The sequence below is a fragment of the Dermochelys coriacea genome, chromosome 2 (assembly GCF_009764565.3).
Source record: "Dermochelys coriacea isolate rDerCor1 chromosome 2, rDerCor1.pri.v4, whole genome shotgun sequence".
Lineage (NCBI taxonomy): Eukaryota > Metazoa > Chordata > Testudines > Dermochelyidae > Dermochelys > Dermochelys coriacea.
Genome location: NC_050069.1, coordinates 111,619,074 through 111,642,769, shown reverse-complemented (window position 1 = coordinate 111,642,769; position 23,696 = coordinate 111,619,074). Strand labels below are relative to the sequence as shown.

General features: G+C 39.5%; 1 protein-coding gene and 1 long non-coding RNA gene across 6 annotated transcripts in view; one reads left to right on the top strand and one right to left on the bottom strand.

The window, feature by feature from the left end:
* The window catches only part of KIF13A (kinesin family member 13A), a 200,521-nt gene that overhangs the window by 34,768 nt on the left and 142,057 nt on the right, over positions 1–23,696 (bottom strand). For all 5 annotated transcript variants that reach the window (XM_038389681.2, XM_043508323.1, XM_038389682.2 and 2 more), the window contains exons 14-21: positions 17,723–17,853; positions 15,896–15,982; positions 15,625–15,791; positions 12,546–12,756; positions 7,124–7,286; positions 2,964–3,104; positions 1,161–1,310; positions 373–537 (exon numbers count right to left, since the gene is read on the bottom strand). In XM_038389681.2, the coding sequence (XP_038245609.1) occupies positions 373–537; positions 1,161–1,310; positions 2,964–3,104; positions 7,124–7,286; positions 12,546–12,756; positions 15,625–15,791; positions 15,896–15,982; positions 17,723–17,853 (1,215 nt within the window). The remainder of the gene's footprint in view (positions 1–372; positions 538–1,160; positions 1,311–2,963; positions 3,105–7,123; positions 7,287–12,545; positions 12,757–15,624; positions 15,792–15,895; positions 15,983–17,722; positions 17,854–23,696) is intronic.
* Positions 8,452–11,984, top strand: LOC122458756. The gene is made up of 3 exons (XR_006278986.1): positions 8,452–8,567; positions 8,918–9,082; positions 10,950–11,984. It is a non-coding gene; the product is annotated as an uncharacterized LOC122458756 (long non-coding RNA).

Below are 23,696 nucleotides of genomic sequence, written 5' to 3'. Positions count from 1 at the left end.
ATAGTCTCTAACCACAGAGCATAAACAGCCACAAAAACTTCTCTACTTGACAAATCAACCCTGAAATGCAAGGATCACCTCTTCTGTGACTGCCAAGAAGGGTGTCTCTTGGGATGTCAGTATTTGTGGTGTGGACCTGTGTCCACTAGAAACTGAACTTAAACCACTCAATTCACAGTCATTCAATGGTAATCATTTATGATCACTACTAATCTGGACTACATCTGAATCAGAGTGGAAGAGATGAGTCTCTTTCCTATTAACATCATCTTAAATAACCAAGTCTTGCAAAATTTAATATTTACATTGGATTGTAACAATATATTTGTTTTTTAAAAAAATGTCTCAACTAACAGATTGTCTCCTATTTACCCTGCAGGTGAGCTTTTTTGCTCTGTGAATAATTTCTCCATTGCTGTCCATGATTTCCAGGCTTCCGCTCTCACTGGAGTTCTCAGAAGAGTCATCCCCTTCTGGTACACGTTCTGGAACAACACCAGTGACTCGCATCACTTCAACATGCAGCCGTCCTGCAACCTGAAGCACAAATACTAAGTACTTATGCTTTAATAACATTAGAACATTGTATAATATCCAACTTCAAAGGGGAGAGAAGGGGAGCAGGCAACAAACAGTGGAACTGAAATGCCACCTTAAACACTGAATAGAAGGGAAATAATATCACAAGGAAAAATAAAAGGGAGAAACTATGGAGGAAATGAATGCATGATACATTTATCCCACTATTCAACTTTTCACTTTTTAATTCACCCACAATGGTAAAAGTACTTAGGGTCATTACTTCAGTGGATTTGTGGCTGAATTTTAATTGGGGTTAAAGAAATTTTGTAAAGAGCTGAGAGGCCTTAATCTCTGACCTTTTATTACTTGTCTGCCAAATTACCCTCACAAAATGCATTTTACGTTTTTAGTCAAACAAATTTTCTTAGCCATAAAATGAACAGTTTTTTGCTGACTGCATATTTAAAAGTACAAAAAAGACTCATTATAAAAATTTAAAAAAAACCAACATTTAGGTTACTCAAAATTTTAGTGTGAGATATTTATCTATAAAACAGATTACAAAAACAGAACTAATTTCACTCCCTCTTTCCACTTGCATTACATTACCAATACATTAAGATTTTATTTAGCCTTACCTCCCCCTGCTGGCTGATGATCGGCACCGCATATTGAAGTTTAACATCATAGAAAAGGCACTCCAAAAAGACATTTGCTACTCCAATTAAGATATGGTTCTCTTGTGCTTCATAGAAAGGGTCACCTTTTTTACCAATGGGCTTCCTTATCTGTTTTGTTTTTTTTAAAAAGGTACATTAATTACTTTTAAAAGTTGTAAACTTAGTGGATCAAAATGCGCACAAACCCAAACAGAACAAACATATTTTTTATTCTGTGACCTTTACCCTTAGTCACCCCACTCCACTCCACTGATGTTTCTCTCTGTCATCACACCACACCTAAATTTAGATGTGAAGCTCACCACAAAATTCAAATAAGATCTTTGGGATGGGGATCATTAAATAATTTAGTTTCACTCATACAAATAATAAAATATATGACCTACATTTTGAAAGAGCTTCAGCCAAATTCAGACCCTGTTCTAAATCGGTGCAATTCCAAGGACTTCAAGGAGTTGCACCTCCTTATATCTCATCTGAAACTGGTCTTTAAAAAGAAAGAATCAAATTATTTTCCCAATACCCAGTTAGATATATGGGCTGGATTCTGAGGAAGACTGCAAGAGCAAGAGGCGCTAAGGGAGCACTCAAGGAGGAATCTCCCCCAGGTCTGGAGCTGCTTCCTTACTGCTACATGGCTGAAATTATCTCCACAGATTTTTAAATACAAACACCCCATGCATGGCAGCAGATCATCTGGCTCCACCTCAAAGTATCTAGCTAGGAATCCCCATAGAGATGTATACTGCTCTGTGGATGCATGAGAACCCTGTATCCTGCTCCTCCTCTTTGCCTGCCTCTTCCCCTCCCTTTCCAAATACAAACATTTGAACCACAGTAGTACTGTTACAGCATATAGTGCACTACATACTTCCAGGAAAGATAATTCATGCCCAAGAAAATAGACTAGTACAACCAAGAGATGTACTTTTAATACTCAAGAATGTACATTTTAGCACTCCTGTGCTCACCGAAATCAACCGCCCATTGACTTCAATGTGTGCAGGATCAGACCCACAATACAAACATGATTTAAAAGAAGGTATTTCTTATCATCCTGTCCAAAGCAGCAATAATGCACACAGAAGCCAAGTGATTGCTCAAACTGTTGTGAGAATAATGCTCCACATAGACTGCAGGAGTCAGAATAATTTGTGCTCCCCATATCAGCTATGTGATAGCATGCTGCTGATGTATTCCGACCTGGCAATTTAAAGGGCACACTCTTGAACAACCAAATCCTATTTCATTCTCTGGCAAGATATAATGAGGCAAGGTCTAATATGATTACATATACGCATGAAATGTATGTATAAGCATTATAAATATTTTTACACTTATGGCCAACTCGATATTTTAATTCTAACCAAATACCAACTCTACTTAGGGCTTTGAAGTTAACATGTACAAAAAATACACAAGGGAAAGTGTAGCAAATTTTAAATTCCAGGACCAAATTCTGTTCTCAAATACTTGTGCCAATTCCACTGGTGTCATGTTAATTGGAATTATGTCAATAAAAATGTAATGTGCATATATGAGAGCAGAATGAGGAGCTATTTTTTATTCTGCATTGTAATGTACATTCTGCATTTCAGTATTGTTCACAATTCCATCAACTCATGCAGAAAATTCTTTTTCACCAAAGTACAGTATTTGTACATGCTGGTTTATATACACATATTTACATTCTTTGTACTGAACCTGTAAAGATATAGACATATACATACATTTTGACATTTTTAAATGTATTTTAAATACCTCAGGAACGTTCTCCTTCAATTCTTGATATAGGTCTCTCATGTCAATCAATTTGTTCTCCAGTTTCTCAATAGTCCACACTTGAGTACCTTTTCCTTTTCTTCTTACTTGAATAGCTGGCTCACTTACTATTGCCCCCCTCTGAGTCAGAGAATAATAATCATTGACTGCACAGAAATTTGTACTTCAAAATATTTAAACTCCTCACTCAAACTATATTCTCAAAGAGTACTAAAATATAGAGTACATGGCTCCCTTTTATATTCTGCCCACTAACTCAGCATGTAGTGCTGTGAAGATCCAGTGGCTATTTCCCTTTGTCTTTCTCAAATAACTTATTTTTTATGTAGGTGTGTTAAATAAAAATAATCTCTCAAATTCAAGTGATAATGACAGCCCTAGATTTTACTATACATCTCAAATGTCAATAAGCCTCTTAAAAGGCTAAATAGGTTATTTGAAGTTTTGTAAAGACAATATCACATAGGCCCAAAAAAGTGTTGTTGTTTTTTTTAAATCTTCCCAATTTGAATTTAAAAAGCAAGGAACTCTACTTAGGTTGCACAGCAAGAAAACAGAACAAGTGTCATCAGCTCCCATGCTGTGCATGCATGGATGGAAGGATACGGGTAAAAGAAAGTTATAGGAGCTATAATTAATGTTGCTCTCTTATTTTAAAAGCTATTTACTCTCCACATATTAAGTAGTAAATGTCCATACTCCACCTACTATTAACTTTAATGACTAAGTTTTGGACCTAAACATGATAATGTCCTCCTTTTAAAATAAAAGTGTGCTCACCGCAATTGAATGTGATGACTCTGCCTAGGCAGCACAGAAAAAGAGGACAGCGCTCCTTTATGGGTCCTACCTGCATCTGGGTTACGAGGGAGGGGCTAGGGCAACGGACCTACCAGAGCCACGCTGGGGGGACCAGGAAGTGGCCAGAGCAGATAGTGGCATTGACTCACCATGTGTACTGGAGGAACGGGAGGGTACCTGTACTCATGAATTCCAGAAAGAACTTACTCTCTCTCTCTCCCAATCACAATATCAGCAGTACCCACGTTCTCTCCCATGGGGTTGTAGTAGGACTAGGTTTTGTGATCTCCTGTGGGCTTGCACTAGTTGTGATTTTTTTTTGAGGCTGGGACAGAGTTTTTCCCTCACCCCCAGATTGGCTGAGGTGGGGTGGGTTTTTTTTGCCTTCCCCACAGCAAGTAAGGGACCCAGTGAGGTAGGAAAGGATGTTAGGTCAAGATTAGGGCTGTCAAGCAATTAAAAAAATTAATCACAATTAATCACACTGTTAAACAATATTAGAATACAATTTATTTAAATATTTTTGGATGTTTTCAACATTTTCATATATACTGATTTCAATTAAACCACAGAATAAAGTGTATAGTGCTCACTTTATATTTATTTTTTATTACAAGTACTTGCACTGTAAAAAACTATAGAAACAGTTTTTTTCAATTCACCTAATACAAGCATTGTAGTGAAATCTCTTTATCATGAAAGTTGAACTTACAAATATTAGAATTATGTACAAAAAAACCTGCATTAAAAAATAAGACAATGTAAAATTTTAAAGCCTGCAAGTCCACTCAATCCTACTTCTTGTTCAGCCAATCGCTTAGACAAACAAGCTTGTTTATATTTGCAGGAGATAATGGCGCCCGCTTCTTGTTTACGTCACCTGAAAATGAGAACAGGCATTCTCATGGCACTGTTGTAACTGGCATTGCAAGATATTTACATGCCAGATGTGCTAAAGATTCATATGTCCCTTCATGCTTCAACTACCATTCCACGGGACACAAGTCCATGCTGATGACAGGTTCCACTCGATAACCATACAAAGCAGTGCGGACCAATAAATATTTATTTTCATTATCTGAGTCAGATGTCACCATCAGAAGGTTGATTTTCTTTTTTGGTGGTTTGGATTCTGTAGTTTCCACATCATAATGTTGCTCTTTTAAGACTTCTGAAAGCATGCTTCATACCTCGTCCCTCTCAGATTTTGGAAGGCATTTCAGGCCTTGCTACACTTACAAATGTACAGTGCTGGGAGTTAAACCCGCCTTCGTACAGCTGAGTAGGGAAAGTGCTGCAGTCTGTCCACACTGACAGCTGCCAATGCACTGTTGTGGCCACATTTGCAGCATCTGCAGCTGCATTGGGAGCGGTGCATTATGGGCAGCTATCCCAGCATTCCAGTGGCTGCAACTTGCTTTTTAAATGGGGGTGGGCGGGTGAGGTGTGACGGAGTGTGGGGGGAGAGAGAGTGGGTTTTTGGGGGGGCTGAGAGTGTGTCAGCATGCTGTCTTGTAAGTACAGACCGCCTCCCTCTCACTCACCGAAAGCAAACCGCAGCCGTTTCTTTTTTTTTCTCATAGACGAGATAAGCAGCCTTTCACCGAAATGGACCCCAACCCCCTTCCCAGCTCCATGTCGCCTCTCTTTTCAAGCAAACATTAGGTGTCGGCACTCTGAACCGAGCCTCCCTGCCTACCTCTCACTCATTCAAAGCAAACAGTAGCTGTGTTTGTTTTTTTGATAAGCAGCCCCGAAACGGAGCTTTGGAATAGTACTTCCGCGTCCGGAGTTCACAACAAAACAAGAGAGGAGGCTTCAGTTAAAAAGATTGTGGGGAGTTTCCAGAGGTCAATCAGTGTGTAATAACATTACTCCCTGTTTACACTGGAGCGTCTCAGCCAATGCACAATAGCTGTTAATCCTCTCGGGGAGGTGGAGTACCAGCAGCGCTGTAGCTGCGGAGACACAGCGCTGTACATGCCTTGCCAGTGTGACGGGGAATGAGGTACAGCAATCTGGGCGCCTTTATTGCGCTGTAACTCGCAAGTGTAGCCAAGGCCTCAGATTCTTAAACCTTGGGTCGAGTGCTGTAGCTATCTTTAGAAATCTCACATTGGTACCTTCTTTGTGTTCTGTGAAATCTGCAGTGAAAGTGTTCTTAAAATGAACATGTGCTGGATCGTCACCCAAGACTGCTATAACATGAAATATATGGCAGAATGTGGGTAAAACAGAGCAGTGGACATACAGTTCTCCCCCAACGAGTTCAATCTCAAATTTATTTAACGCATTATTTTTTTAACGAGCATCATCAGCATGGAAGCATGTCCTCTGGAATGGTGATTGAAGCATGAAGGGGCATACGAATGTTTAACATATCTGGCATGTAAATACCTTACAATGTCGGCTATAAAAGTTGCATGCAAATGCCTGTTCTCACTTTCTGTTGACATTGTAAATAAGAAGTGGGAAGCATTATTTCTTGTAAAGGTAAAGCAGGGGGTTGAACTAGATGACCTCCTGAGGTCCCTTCCAACCCTGATATTCTATGATTCTATAATTGGCTGAACAAGAAGTAGGACTGAGTAGACTTGTAGGTTCTGAAGTTTTACATTGTTTTTTTTTTTTGAGTGCAGTTATGTAATAAAAAATGCTTCATTTGTAAATTGCACTTTCAGGATAAAAATATTGCACTACAGTACTTGTATGAGATGAATTGAAAAATACTGTTTCAACACCGAATACAAGATATATAGGAAAATGTAGAAAAACATCCAAAATATTTAATAAATTTCAATTGGTATTCTATTGTTTAACAGTGCGATTAAAACTGAGATTAATCATGACTATTTTTTTGAGTTAATCCCGTGAGTTATCTGTGATTAATTGACAGCACTAGTCAAAATATTGAAACTCAGTAGCTAGCAGGTACTTGTTACACAGGGGATACAGTTCACTGATAAGCAGGAGCTGAAGTAGATTTAGGGGGAGGAATCATCTAAGGAAGCCTGAAAAAGGGTGGGGTTGATACAGTGGGGAGCCAACTCCCTCCCCCTTTTCCAGTCCTCCTTAACTCTCATACAAGAGGAGGCCGTTAGGGTCCCAACAACAGGCTGGCTGGGAAAGGTGAGGGCTGACAGCAGCACTCCCAGATAAATGGAAATTATTAACAAAAGAATGATGACCTGCACTGTACAACTGATTGCCAGGTATTCTCAGATGTTAGATGAGTAAAATTAGGGCCTAGTTAACCAACAAACTCTGCATCTCATATTTCTTCCTGCATGGTCAGGACAATAAAATAATTCCATCTTTCTGAGATTAGCTCTTTTTACCTTTCTGTTGGCACTGAGGTTTGCAGCAGGGATCTGAAGTGTCACTTGATAATCAGTTAGCTTGTTCATTTCTTCTGCTAAGAAGTTTGCTTCTCTCACCAGTGTGTTGGCCTTTACTATTTGCTCTCTAAGTTTAGCCAGGCTCTGCCGGAACAATTCATCCCTGTAGTGCAGCAGGTAACATGAAAAATAGAAGGAAACCTATTTTTATTATTGGAAGGTCACAAACAGAATTGCTAGTAAAGTCCTTTTTTTCTTAAACAAATCTGCAAAGAAATCTGCTGTACTAACACTAAATGTGTCTTATACATCATTTTATTGAGAAAAATCTTAGTATATGAAATAAACATACAGCTATGGAGGAAAGCCCAGAGCAATTACACCCAAACTTTTCCCAACTAAAAGTCACACTTACAAAGGAATTGCTTTATTGGTAATTTGCTAGGAGCCTGAAGGCTGCTCTTAATTTTGCAATAAAATACATCACATCTGTCTTTCCCTTTCATCTGGAGGTGTGGCCCCCAGAGACTACCAGCCCCAGCATACGATGCTTCATCTTTACACAAACTACATGCTGGAATCTACAACCTGTGTCTACACCTTCTTATTAAAAAGATAAGGCTAGCTGGGGGGCCCTCCTGTGGTGTACGATTCCATGGCCCACTATACTAGCCATCCCTAGTATAAAACATCACATGTTCCACATATCAAATGCACCCTATAATTAAAAAATACTTGCACAAATTAACAACTGAAGCATTGTGTGCAGGTTAATACCCTTTGTATGAATTCCAAAAAGGGTTCCCAGACCTGTTTGAACAAACCTAATCTAATATGAAAACTGGCAGCAACAACCTGCATATGGTCTAGTCTAGACTCTCCTCATGTAGGATCCCTAACATTAATTTTTTTAAGTTTTACATGTTTATTCTTTGGGTAATAGAGAGAGCAGCCCAATCATTTCTGCCTTGTTTTAGGGGTCTGCACATCCCAGATGCGTAGCAGCACTTACAAGGGAGTATATTGTATCCCATAATTTCTTGCATAAAATCCATAATTAAACCTCAGATTCCTTAGTCCCCAGGACTGATTGTTTGTATGTATGTATGCATGTATGCATGTATGTATGTATGTATGTAGTGATATAGGAGGGCCAGGGAGCAGTGGTAGAATGGTACAGGGGAAATATATAAGCCCTAGACTAATTAAGGCATGGCTCCCTGTAGACTAGGGAGGGTTGTTACAGGTTAATTGGAGCACCTGTAGTCAATTAAGCCCCGTCAGGAACCTAAGAAAACCCCCTGCTCCAGGCAGTCAGAGGAAGAGGACTGGAGGTGTTGTAAGATTTGAAAAACCAGTGAACTGAAGTAAGGGAGACCCTGCCCCAGCAGGTTCCTTTCCTAACGTTTAAGGACCGAAGGTTCTCCACCCAAGGAGAAAGAGGGTAAGAACCTGCAGGGTTGAGAGGGGCTGGGGCTCAGAGTGAGGAACAAACCCAGACCCCTCCCCCGCTTCCCTCCTCTATCACCTTTCCTGGCTACTATCAGGGACCTCAGCATCCCAAGAGCAGGGGCAAGGGCGTCTTGGCGTCTTAGCCCCTTGCCAAGAAAAGTGCAGAACCCACCCTTCTAACATTGGCCATCTTGCCACCATACATACACACACACAAAATCCTAAGAAAATCAATTATAGAGGATTAGAGACAAGTTTGGGAGAAGTGGCAAGCTTGTTCTGTGGGGCATGTAGATATAGGCAGAGTTTGGCTGAATGGATATTTTGTTTCTACTCTTTTAGATCTGTCAGATGCCTTAAATACCACAGACCATACCGTATTGTTGTCATGCCTGTAGTCCCTAGCAGGAACTGCTCTTGAGTGGCTACACTTTTCTTCTTTGAGTGGAGTTCCAGACAGTAGTTCTGGGCAATTGTTCTTCTGCCATGAAAGCTCTTTCATGCAAGGTAACACAAAATTATGTACATGTTGAACAGTAAGGGATAAGACCATTGGTAGGATTAGCGAGGTGGCCTGCTTTGTGGTGTCTTTAGTATTCTAAAGTACCCAGTTTAGTGCCTATTTCCTATCTGGCTCAGCTCTACAATACAAGTGGGACCTAGTTAGAGGCCAGATACTCAGGCAGCAGCTGTGTCCAAGACTGCTTCCTTTCCTCCTCCAGCCACCTATTCCACCTGCTTCGGGGCAAAGAGGGAAACTCCTTTCCCCATCCCTCTTACTACCATTATCTATGCCATCAGCAATTTGAGATTAGATGGCAATTATGCATTCTACTGAGACACATATTGTGGGATCATCAGGAAGCTGAAGCTAGAGCAACTACTTATTCACTAACATGCGAGCTCTGTTGTACTGCTGGCTTCCATGTGGAATTGAATGTGTTTTTGATCTAAAAATGCCGTAAATAGCATGGGGTCTGGCTATATAAAATATACCCCCTTTTCTCCGTGTGATGCTTCCTCATGTCAGATCAGCAGATGTACTCAAGCTAACAGGTTACTAATTTAAAAAGGGAAGGAGGGTGATGACAAGACTCTTTCCAGGAGAAGTCGTTGGCTCCCTTTCTTGGTCCAAGTAGAGCCTGAATTTAACAACTTTCTGGGAATGCTACAAAGCCAATTTCTTTTTCTCAGGCTTTTGGGGAAGGAATGGGTGACAAGCATAGTGTAGGTAGGTGGGGCTGTTACCTCAGCCAATTATTAGTCTGGGGAGTTTTCATTTTTTGTATATTTTAATTCTTGTTTTCTTTGTGTAGCTGTGGGAATGTAATTAGGGCACCACAAAAACATGCCACAGAAACTGAAGCTAACAAAATAAGTTTCAGCTGGGATTTTGGTGTTTTTACTATACAAAGTGTGTATGCCAAGTTCCATTTGGATACAAACAAAAGCAAATATCCATCTGATATCGAGTCTTGAAAGACCTTGGTTTTAAAACAAACAGCAGCTAACCCTTACCTATAGTGGCACTTGGAATGTGCCACTATAATACACACCAGTCACGTTCCATGCAAGTCCAGTCTACTACACCTTGCCTTTCAAACTGAACAGAGGGTGTTGTGCCCTAGAATATGAAATATGTTTTCCATACTTCCCATCACGTGGTCAGTAGATACCCTCTTCCCCCTCAAAATACTATTGTGGCTTTACCGCCTAATTAACGCTAGACATTCCCCACTGACTTCTCTTGATTTCTCTTTCCAATACATGGACCTTTTCCCCCCTCTTCAAGCCTGAGCCTCCTTTAGAGCTCAAAAAATTAAGTCTAAGAAAATATTCTGCAGGACTGGAAATGTTCACTATTTCTTGCAGGATGCCTTTTACTCATTAAAATAATTTGATAGGACTCAATTTTTATCAGATGCATAGTAGCCATGGATGGTGGTGGTTTTTAAGTTGCAGTAGGACCTAGAGACCTCAGCTATGAGGGTGGGATTCCCACCAGTGAAATTCAAGGACAACATTCTTGTTTGAAGGCCCATTCCTCCCAAACTCCCCCAACAGTTGCTGTACAGAGGGAGAGTGCTGGCATGCCCGTCCCATTTCTTGCTTGGGGGCTTCATCTTTTCATATCAGCCTGAAGCTAGAGGATATTCTCATCCATTCTAATTTTCTGTCCATTCTCCTGCTCCAGAGCATTCTGGCTGCTGTAAGGTGTAAGAAGGGGTGGAAAAGTCTCTACCCCTCCCTCCCACCTATTTTGTGAGTGGACTTCTCTTGTGAGTGACTCCAGTTCTTACCTATGCTGCTGCTCATAGCCTTTCCAAAGCAGTGGTACCATATCAATTATGTGATTTTTTTTTTTTGGGGACAGCTTCACTTCTGTTCACAAGGCAGTTATGAAGAGCAACAGTGAATCTGACCAGAGGCCTATTCATTTCAATCTGCTACTTGGCAAAGCGGCAAGAAGCTATAAAAGTACTAGAGCTTTGTCTGCAAACTCAGGAAGATGAGACTGCATCATTTTGCATTCAGTTCACATTAGGATGGTTCTCTTTACATCTCTAAGAGCTAGAAACAATTTTTAATTAAAACTGAAATAGTACAGTTTTCCCTCCTTCTTTGTGACATCTTTCTAGTTATCACTTGTGAATAGACGAGCAGATTTTTTTCAAGCCCCGTCTGGCAGACTTTGTGAATGCTGAAAGCAAGGCTTGCACAAAAACTAACACAAAATGCATGGTTTTACAGGATTAGATCTTGATTCTATTTTCTGTTTCCTACATTCTGGGTCTGAATGAGGCAAGACAATTTTGGCTTACTCTGTTTAGACTTTTGTTTTACATTGACTTTTTATGGAGGAAGTGGAAATACACCAAGATAGAAAGGAGTGCTCAAAGTCACCATTTATAAAAAGAGATGAGTGAACAATGAAGTCTCTGTTGTACAATGCAAATAAACATTCACAGAAAACAGTTGGACAAAAAACTAGTAGTCCATTTAGCCACTCCTTCTGTTGGACGAATCACAGAACCAAGAACAAAATATTACTTTGTTTACAACAAAATGCAGCTGCTGAAAATCTTATCACTCCCCTCTGTGAGTCCAATAGCTTCCTCTCACCTCCTACATCAACAAGCTTCTGTCATCTTCAATATACATCCCTACCCCTTCCTAAACTTGGCGCATTTCCTCCTCCTCCTCCTCTAACTTCTTTAGCTCTCCTTCCAAATTTCCTTCCCAAAAGTCCCTTGTGAGTCTTTCACCCATGCTTTGTCTGTGTTTTTCCACACCATCCCTTATGATTGGAATTCCTATGTTTCCCTTGCACACTAAACAACCTGCTTCTACTCAAAATCATTCCTCAAAATGCACATTTTGTGTGAGGCCCTTCAACAACAGTGTTCTAAAAGCAGATTTATTTATTTTTAAAAATTTGCACAACTTGAGAGAAAACCTTTAATTTTTTTGTGCACGTCGTGTGTTTCTGAATTTTTTCTGAGCTCGATGCACATTGTTAGATTCCTAGGGCATGGACTGTTTTCTCACAGTGTTAGGTACACTGATGGCACAGTAATATTTGACAAAGCTGGATCTTACATATTTGTCCCTTTCCTCCCTCCCTCAAGTAATCTGTCAGCAACACATGCAGGGAGTGTTAAAACTGTATGAATGTAACACTTGTATAGCACCTGAACTGCTCTATGAAGAGTTCATGGGGAGAAAAATAAGTCACCACACCACTCAGGGCAAAATTCTGCTCTCAAAGGTGCATGTGAGATACCATACCAAACCAATGGAAAGCCCCACACTGCAGTAGAGGTCAGAATCTAGCTCTGAATGAAATAAAAGTGGGATTTAACTGGGTTGAAGACAGGTCTGATACTGCAGTTTAACAATGTCCTTCTATCCCCCAGCCCTCTCCTTTGTATTTCTCATTCATATTGGTTTTTAACTCCAGTATTCTCACCTCTCTTCTGTCCAGATGTTTACTTTTTGCTGGGCAGTCTGAGCTATGTATGAGAGCCTGTCACTGCCGTGCTGATGCTGCCTTTCTGGAGAAAGCTGCTGCCTGAGTTGCTCGAGCTCACGCTCATACATCATCCTCTGCTCCTCAAGAGCACTCTGCTTCTCTTCCAAGTACTGCTTCTCCAAAACCTGCACCACATTTTGGACTGGGTCTAGAAAAGGATGAAATGAGCGAACACAACACTTTAATTCAATTACTGTCATATTATTTATATTTCAGTAGCATTCAAAAATTGCCAGGTACTTTCCAAAAGCAAAGAAAAATGCAGCCATTGCCCCAAAGAACTTACAATCCAAAAGTTAAAATAAATATACAAAAGGAAAGGAATACAGCATATAGAGAAAGTGAGACGAGTGATGGCTGACAAACATTTAGTTCCATTATTTTTTTATGTTTTAAAATATATTATAGACCCCCCCCAGGTGAAGGAGGGAGGGAGGATAGAGAAGGGGATGAATTAGTAAAAGCAATGAAGTAGGACAAAGAAAGAAGGGAAAGGAAAACTTCACTTTCTCTGTATTAGCGGCAGAGGAAATTTGATGGAGGGTGGTGGAAGAAAACTGAAGCAAACAACCAAATTATCTACTTCAGTTAGTAACAACCACTGAAAGAAAAGAAACATTGTTTTCCTTTTTAAAAGCACATTATAGATTGTGTACTTTTCCTGGAACTTCTTTATGGTTCCGAAAGAGAATAAACTTCTATAATAAATTATTGCCACATATTGTCAATTTTAAATCTGTCCCATATGTACATTCCACAGTAATGTACAATAAACTCTGGGCTGATTTCAGTTTTGAAGACCTAAATGTAGTAACTGAACTGGCAGTAAGAGAAGCTTAAAGTCAAGATTTTATTGAGCAATAAATTAGCTTGCTGTAACCGCCATATGTAGATCATGTGAACACAAACTGCAAGATACATAGTTTGCATTAACATAGTCACAACATACTAATGTGTGGTGCAGTTCACATCCCTGTAGCCCAAACTTTGGGGTTGCGTATACAAGCCCTTAGATGCTAGTGGTCCTGCTTTTGCTCCAAATATCTAGTCTTGTTATGGTCCCATATACAATACCGGTGCTGCATGGAGAGACATGCCATTGTTAAAGATGCCATGTTAAATGGAGGCTCTGTATGGTAGACTCTGCAACGTGTTGGTCAGGCAAAGACATGCTTGTCAATACTCAACTTTTGTTAAAAAAAAAAAAAAAAAAAAAAGTTCTGATGTTTTTATAGATAAATGTGGCAAAAGTTTTACATTTGGTGACTGCTCACAATTCAATTAATATTTAAAGTAGTGGGACAGATTCTGAAAAGCCCCATATATTTAATTGAGGACAACTGGGTCCACTATTTGTAAAGTAACTTTAATATACTCTACGAACTAGGAAAAGTTCTTTATAAAACCCAATTTTTTCATCTGAACATAACGGTGTTCAGGGCTATCTGTGATCTGCTATAATAGTTTGAATTTGTTTATCTGCATCATTTTTAGCATCATTAAAGGTATTCATTTAAGATATGTCTTCTCAGCATATCTTTGGAAAAACTGAAAACTACTGCAAGTTGCTATTTTAATCTTATCTCTGTCGCTCAAAAGAACTCATGCTTTGCACACACACTTATTATAGGAATACCACCATTATAACAGTAATGAAATGCAAAGTAAAAACTTGTAAATATAAATATTAAACATTTCACAAGATATCAAATGATATACTATATAGCTTAAATTGTCACAAGTTGTAGACTCTATGCACAAGTAGCCAGAATTTGTATTGGCATTAGAATGATTAGTTATTTTTAACTTCCAGATACATTTTGGAGCAAAAAGGATTATTGCTTGAATGGAGTTTTGATAGAAGCATATAAGCTGAATTATTTATTTGCCTGTCTAAAATAATCATATTAAATACTTGCATAATACAAGCAGAATTATCTTCACATCTGCAAATTTTTATAGCATCATCTCTAAACTATTTTGAAACCATAATTATACAGAAGAATGACTGAGAAATTAAACATTATGCAGAAGATAATGGACAAGCATAGCAGAAATGAAAAGATGCTACTGTGTTTGGATGTACAGGAAATAATTCTAAAGATGAATCATTGAGACAAGGGTTTGCTAAATTACTCAGACTATTATTTAACTGATACCAGAAAGTGAGTTCCCCAACAAGATTGAATGAACGATCTCCCCAGACATCTGCTATTATAGATAACATTAAAATTTGTTACATGAACAAACCACAGTATGAAAAATATTCTTTGTAACATCTGGGAAGCCAACAGTTTTCTCATTTCAAGTAACATTTCCAATATCTGCAGAAAGTGGATTAAGTAGCATCTGAGCATTGATATTTCAATACAAGCAGTTCTAATTTGCTAAAAATTGAGATTCTTCTGCATGAGACATCCTTTAACAGATTTTAATAAGTGAGACTGTATAAAATACCGTGAGCTGAACAACTGTCAAAGCATGCTGGCTGATTATTTTGCCAAAATGTCTCTTCTGGTTTCACTACTGTCTTGTTAACAATGTTATGGTATCACATCAACAGTGTGTGGTGGAAAAGAAAGGATGAAATTGCCATAAAATACACTTCAAAGTTAAATTTATAGCATATTTTCACATTCACAAGTAATTGTGGTCAAAAGTTACCAAGTTTTAGAAAAGGATTAGATATTTATATGATCATCATTCACAGTTACATTACATAGGACAATAATGTGGAAAGAATAAAAACCAAGATGTTTCAGGGCATGAGCTAACCATTGATTGATGGGGTCAGGAAGAAATTTCACCTGTGGGCAGTTTATTCTATAATTATCCAGGACTGTGTTTCTTGCATCCCCCTCTGAAGCATCCAATATTGGCCTCTATCAGAGAGGATATTGGACTAGACGGATAATGGATATGCTCCAGCAATTCTTAAATACATATATCTGAGCACATTTTTTTTAATTGGACCCAAACAACCTTTGTGCATCACCTGATATGGCAATTCTCTTACCATTACTATTCAGAGTTTTCATTATAACTTCCATTTGTGCAAATTCATAGTTGTAATCTGGTTCTGAAGAAGCTTCACTAGTTGCATCCAAATCATGTTCCGCTAACATGGTTTCTTTTTCAAAGTCTTTCAACCAATCTCGTCGCTTCCTCTTTGGCAGATTGATTCTATTTAAAAATTTAAAAGTGACTTAAGGTTTTAAAAACAAGAGTGAAAATAGGTAAGCAAATAAGATGTGTGAGTGGAAGAAAATCAAGGAATATAAAATTACCTAAAAAAGTGGTTGTTTCCCCATAGGATTCTATCTCCATGCCACAGCTGAGTGGTAGTACATACCAGTGTGCCATTTACACAGGATCTAAAAGAACAATAAGACCACTTTGGTGAGATAACGGAAATTATATATAGAAAATACCTACAAGTTCATCTAGTCTATTTTCCCCACCTATACAAGATCATATGTAATACACCATACACAGACTAACAAAGTTCTTATTAAAGTGTAAATGTGATAGGTTGCTAATGAAAGATCAATTCCCACTGCCTTTGAAAAACTGCTACAGTTGCACCTCTGCACTATAAACAGTAGGGGGAGACTGCTTCCATTTTAGTTTCATAGCTGGTAGTCAAAAAAAGCCACATGCACATTCCAGAAACTGGGTCACAGACTGTTCACTGTAAACAGTCTGTGAACCTAGTTACATTCAAACCCTATTAGAAAAAGCTTATGTATGGTTATTTTGCCATTTCTAAGGAAACCTCTAAGAAACAGGTTAGTCTAATAGATGGTAAATATTGCTAATACATACCATAAATATTATATAATTTATTTATACATATCCCTTATATCACTGAATTTCATTCTTTTGATAAACTGGACTTCTATTAGTCAAAAGTTTCTATTTTTGAAAAATTTTGAAAAAAGGCATTTGCATCTAGGGTCATTTATATTTAAGCTTTATTCATAAAGAAGTGAGATGGAATTGTTTGGTTCTTGCTTCTGTGACTCAAAGCAAAAAAAGAAATCAAATAGTATCTCCCTCTAAAATGTAATGTCCTAGATGAAATGCAATATTGTCCCTTCAGATTCAGAGTTCTGAATTCAGTTTTGTATCACAAATATCTTAAGTGTCAGATATGAAATAATCCATTCCGTTTAAAGTTGTAACTCTGGTAACAAAGTTCATGCTGATATAAACATCGCAGAAACAACTACTTAAGCATTTCAGATCAGTCACAAACAAAACATTGTTATATGTTTTTTCTACTGACATGCTCCTCTGTTCTTGCCAGTCAAAACTACTAACTCCTTGTACTGTAACTCTATCACCATAAGTCTGAATACCATCTAGCTGGAATTCTGTAATTTACATTATTAGTCTGCAGCACTGCAATATCCATGCTAAAAAGTACTTTACAAAAAGCACAGTGAAGATAGGGTTTGGAAAAATAGATTATCCCTCAATCTTTTGTTTATCGTATAATGCCTATATCTGTGAAATTAAACAAACAGTAAGATCACAGGCAGTATATTTGTGTGAAATTATTGCACATGCCATATGTGATGTTACAAGGTTGAACAGCTTTAAATGCTAACAAAGAAGAAACAATTCCTATAAATGGAATGTTCCTATAACTCTGTAAGAGAAACAAGAGGGAAAAGAGTCTGTATTCATACATTTACTGTATATTTACTGGGCATTATTATAATTGGGGCCTTCAGATGAAATTTATCTATTCTCACGAAGCCTAAGAGTGTGAATTCACAGGGGAAGAATTCATCCATCCAACCAACCAACAGGCTGCTATTCCATCCCAGAGGTTATCACCTGGCCTATTCCACAGAATCTATGTAAACAATGATCCCATCCTTGTTCCCAAGACATCCTTGATTATGGTTTATCCAGAACCAGCATGGAAACTTCCTCTTTGGAATGGAGGTCCCCTGTGTCTTAAAGTTTCCATTGACATCACCTGTATTGAAAATGGTTGTTGACCAGAGCACAAAGTATTTGTGACATAGTAAAATAAAAATGCAAGCATCTTTTGGTGATGAGAAGCAAACATTGCACAGGACAAGTGTGCTGAACTTCCTTACCTTGCATTTTCTTTTGGTGCGAGAGAAACTTCCCCATCTAATGCAATGTCAATCTCACAGTGCTCTGGTTGGATCCCTATACCAAAGAGCTGTATGTCCTGAGAGGTATCTGCACCAACCCTAGTGTGATCCTGTTTCATAGGTTATTAATAAAACATCAATGAAAATCAAGGAAACTGTTTCCCTTTATACAACTTATCAGATACAACTTACAACAAAAATATTAACATAACAAGAATGGAAAATATATAACCAACACTCTGAAATCCTATGCTGAGGACTTCCACACAGCAAAACATGATGCTGGTCCGACAGAGGTAAGACTAAAAGAGGCAACTGACCAATTCTTCTATGCAGCATTTCATCTTAGTAGTTTTGTTCTATAAATCATTAAACACCACAGAAAAAAATTAATTCTGATTTAAAATGCTCACAAGTCTCTGTGGTGTCTATGCATTACTGCACATCGTAAGGAAAATGAGCTGTGCTCCGCATTCCATAAGAGAGGAAAACATGGGCTGCAAAACTTGGGCACACTAGAACTGAGGTAAGCATACTGTATTAGTCAACTAAGTTCCATAGCTTTTGTCTCTTAGAATATGACCCAAATGGAGAGGTTACTCATCTTGGGCAGTAACTGGCGTTTCAACTGTGTCCCCCGATAGGTGCTCCATTTCTGATGCACTTGCATCCCACGTGCCTTTGATCCAAGAATTTTGGTAATAATGGCCGATTGTCCCATGCATGTGCACTACACATCCTCGTGCCCCATATTCCGAGAGTTCATAGAGCTGTACAGATGCACTGCCCTCAGTTCCTTCTCCACTATAAAGTCACACAGAGGAAACTCTTAAGCAGAGGGGAAGGAGGGCAAGTTGTGGAGTACCCATAGAGAGACAAAACAATTATCCCCAGCTGAAGATAAGCGGTGACCACGGCCAATACGTTCAATACCACTCTTGGGACAGAAAAAAGGAAGCACTTGATAGTGGAAGTGATCTTGACCAACCAGAAAACGGAAGGAATCTCTTGTGAGAAAGATGAATCATGACATGAAATATGTATCCTGAAAGCAAGGACCAAAAATGAATCTTCTGGCTCCAACTACGGAATTATAGCTGCAAGAGTCACCACCTTGAATTTTTGTATTGTCACGAAGTTGTTAGAGTGTCTTAGATGTACAATAAGTCTCCAGCCCTTGTACTTTTTTGGGACCATAAAATACTTGGACTAAAATCTCTTCCCCCTGTGGTGAGCTGGAACTGGTTCTAATGACTCCTATGCATAGAAGGGAATCTATCTCCCATATCAGAACTGCTCATGAGAGAAGTCCCTGAAAAGGGACAGGAAAGGGAAGTTAAATGGACGGAGTAACCTGATCTTAGAACCTCAACACCCATGATGTAATCTTCTGCCATGAAGAATGAAAATGGTGGAGACAGATTCCTAAGTGGGAAGAGGCAGGTAGAATGGTGTGGTTGCAGCTCCATGATGTGAGGCTGTTCCAAACCCTCAACCAATCTGTCAAAACTGTCATTTTGGTGTTGTAGATGCAAACAAAGTAGGCAGCCTCTGTCTTCGCAACCTGAGCTCCTTTTTGAGGAGCTCTGAAATCCTGAAAATTTAATAGGACAGGATCTCTATGCCGTTTGAAACCTGCTAAACTTTTCTTTGCTCGCAGGTGTATACATTTTAAGGAATCACAAGGTGACCCTGGAATCCTTTAGGTTGTGCAAGGTGTCATCGGTGGATTCAGCAAAGTGTTTTAATAGCTCATAGGGGAGGTACTCTACCATATTTTGTACCTTTCTCTGGAACCCAGACAGTTAGAGCCAGGATGCTCAAAACATGACCACTGCTGTAGACACAGAACAAGCCGCAGTGTCAACTGTATCATCACTTGCAATGAGGTCCTAGCTAGCAGCTGACCCTCATTAATAATGGATTGGAATTGTTCATGATCTTCTGCCAGAAGGTACTCAATAAAGGTAGTAAACTTATAATAATTTGATGGTTATATTTTGCCATAAGAGTCTGGAAATACGCAATCCTAAACTGAAACTTTCCAGATGAGGAGGTCTTATGGCCAAACAGGTCAAGATGTTTTTGGTCTTTATCAAAAGGTGTGGATTCAGTGTGCTGCTATCTACCACATTTACTCACTGCTTCTACAACAAGACAGTTAAGTGCAGGATGGGACAATAAAAATTCAGAGGTCTTGGTTGGGACGTAAATTTATTTATTTTTAATTGGCACACTTGCATGTCAATGGTATTGTTGCTGGGCTCTGCCAAATGGTCTTGGCAGGATTCAGCAGGGCTTTATTGATGACCAGGTGTCCACTGTAGAATATCCAGTAGAATATCCACTGTAGAATATTATTCTGTGACTCCCTGACCTCCTCTACAGGAATCTGTAAGTAGTTTGCAATATATTTAATTAAGTCCTGGAATTGTCTGAAGTCATCTGCCAGAGAAGGCATCCTCTCATCTGGAGATGAGGAAATAGTCATTTCCTCCTTGCCTGCTCTGACCCCCCACTCTTCGAAGGATTCCTCTGGTTGACATAGTGGAGGAGGTGAAGTAGGAGAATGTTTCCTTCTATGGTCCCCACAAAAAGAACTAGGGACCCGTGAAAACTGCTACCTATATGCACCCCAAGGACCCCAGTATGGTCACTGAAGAGGTCCATAAATTATGGGTGGTGGCATCCAATGCTGCTCAAACCAACATGAAGGGGGAAAAGTCCATCCTGGGTGTAGCTTCTCCCTCTCCTCAAAAGGGTCAGATGCAAAGTCCATTGCTTGGTTTAAGTAAGGGAATCCTGCACTGAGATATGGGAATCGGAAGAGAACTCCTCCTCATCTAAAGGAGGAGCTCTACCAATCTCAGGAGTTGGAGAACAAGCTGTACCGGGGGAAGAACCAACTTTGGTGACCATGTCAATCTCTGTACCAACAGACATTCACCCACTAGCTGGGAAGACTCTGGCTCATCTAGGACAAATAAGTCTCTGGAGTAGCTAAATTCCTGTGATAGTGGATGGGTGTGAGTTGGCAAGGGGCAACGTTCCACAGTCAGCACTGAGGGTACAGACTGTTCGGCTGAGTCTTGTCCAATGGAGGTTGAGAGTACTGAAGAAGATGGTTGCTTGGGAGAAGCCAAGAAAGCATGAGAAGTGTGGCATCTCCTTGGTACCACAGGTGTCTGGGTGAGCAGCTTAGGTATGGAAAGGGTTGTAGGTATCACCCTTTAAGAAGCAGAGTGCTTAGATGCCTTCACTAAAGGGTCTTGGTTCTGAAAGTACGGAGGATGACCCAGGTACCAAGGCATGTTTGGAGCCTTTAGTCTTAGAGGAGCTCGAAGTCCTTAGCATAAGGTTGGTACCAACAGAGCCTGGAGCCTCAGTGATACCCATATTGAGATGTGTGATCTCCAATGCGGTCTAATGTTGAGGAGACTGAGGCTCTTTCAAAGTGAATTCTTTATGAGGAGAATGAGTCCTCTTTTTATGGGTCTCTCCTGAGCAGGTCTGGACAAATGTGCAGACATTGATGGGGCTTTGCTCACTGAGAGGCAGATGACTGGGGTGCGGTCTCCTGGCTTGGATCTGAGGCTGGACAGAGAGAATCTTGCATCATTAAGAACTTAAGTTTTATCTCCCAATTCTTCCTACCTCTGATTTTAAATGCTGAGCAGATGCTACACTTCTGAGGGAATATGCATTTCCCCCAAGAAACAGATACACCAAGAATGCAGGCCCCTGACTGGGAGAGCTCCCTGGCAAGCGAGGCAATATTTGAAGCTTACCCCAGAACAACTGGGATCTTGCAAGTAAAAACTCCTGGAAGGGAAGGGATTACTCTTCTACAAAATGGACCAGGTATAAGAAAAAGTTAAGAAAAAAGATAACTAGATGCAGGAAAAAGCTTTGAACAATATAAGAGGGCAAATTAAATGCTCTCTGTCTCAGGCTGAGGCAGCTGAGAATATACTGAGGGTGGTTTACCCACCCAGCCCTATATATCCTTGGTGCAGGGCACAAGGACTTGACTCAGTACCAATGTGGACACAAGAACAAATGGATATAAACTGGCCATCAGGAATTTAGACTTGAAATTAGACGAAGGTTTCTAACCATCAGAAGAGTGAAGTTCTGGAACAGCCTTCCAAGGGAAGCAGTAGGGGAAAAAGACATATCTGGCTTCAAGACTAAGCTTGATAAGTTTATGGAAGGGATGATATGATGGGATAGCTTAATTCTGGCAATTAATTGATCTTCAACTATTAGCGGTAGATATGCCCAATGGCCTGTGATGGGATGTTAGATGGGGTGGGATCTGAGTTACTACAGAGAATTCTTTCCTGGGTGGCTGGCTGGTGAGTCTTGCCCACATGCTCAGGGTTTAGCTGATTGCCATATTTGGGGTCGGGAAGGAATTTTTCTCCAGAGCAGATTGATAGAGGCCCTGGGGTTTTTTTGCCTTCCTCTGCAGCGTGCGGCACAGGTCACTTGCTGGAGGATTCTCTGCACCTCAAAGTCTTTAAACCACGATTTCAGGACTTCAATAGCTCAGACATAGGTTAGAGGTTTGTTACAGGAGTGGGTGGGTGAGATTCTGTGGCCTGCGTTGTGCCGGAGGTCAGACTAGACAATCATAATGGCCCCTTCTGACTTTAAAGTCTATGATTCTATGACGTATAGTTCACACGTGTGAGCTGAATAGGCACTGCTACAAAAAATCTCTAATCCAAAGCACATAGGGTCTATACACACCTAAAGTGGAGCACCAATACAGACATTACTCAAAGAAGGTGGGTACATTTCTGGAGCAACATGCCAACACCTAACTACACAGCTGATGTCAATGTGAGCTGCATGGATAAAGCTAGGGCTGGAAAGAACCTTGTGGACAGTCTAGTCCAGAGTTTCTCAACCTGTTTGATACTAGGGACTGGCTTGCTATCTTCCTCAACTGTGTCGGGGAGATCTCAGGGACCAGAGCTGGTCCACGGACTGGTCATTGAGAAACGCTGGTCTAGGCCACTCCCCAGAACATTCTATAAGCTGGTGCATGAAAGGTTTCTCTACCAACTCCCCACAGGTATTACATCTATAATTGAACACTTCTATCACAGATAAGCCCTCTGCAACTTCCCTAGGGAGACACCATAATTCCAAGTCTCATTGCATAGCTCACTAAAGATAATATTAAAAGGGTAAAACATTTCAGTGTATTTATATCTATGATTTTCTTATTTTTAAACAGTAAAATACAAAAGCTCCCTATTGTTAAACATTTATCTAAAATAGAAACTATTATGCAGATAATGATAGTGACCTCTTTTGTAAAGCATTCTGAGATATACTGACAAAAGCGCTATATAAGAGCTAAGTGTTATTATAATGAACAGTGCTTTCTCCATCTTTCACTTGGGAGGGTTCTTGTAGTGTCAGAACATTTCCTACATATACTGATATATTAGAAGATTTGCACTGACACCGTTTCACACTGAAATAAAGAACATCTCCAATAACCGGAATGGGCAGAAGTTAGCGTCATGAAGAAAAAAGTAAGGAAAAATGTATTACTCTGATGTTTAACAGCTTTATTATTTTACATTTAAAGTGTGTTTTTACTCTTAAGAGTGACTACCAAAAATGGCCCTTTCCTACTGATTAGACTGGCTTTCTGTATTTTAAATGTTTATCATGATGCAATATTTTAAATGATATTAAGAGCTACATGACTAGAAGTTTTTCTGTAATTGGAAACTAAAAATGAAGTTTAAAAAAAAAATCAGATTTGCCTCCTGTACGTATTCAGAATTATATCTGCTCACTTTAAAGAGCAAAAGTACATTTTTATTGCCTTTGCTCCTGTTAGCCAACACTGCTAAAAGAAAGAAAGCTAGACTCTATTTCTTCTTTAGCATCAACACACTTGCTTATTAAGGGTATGTCTACATTATGA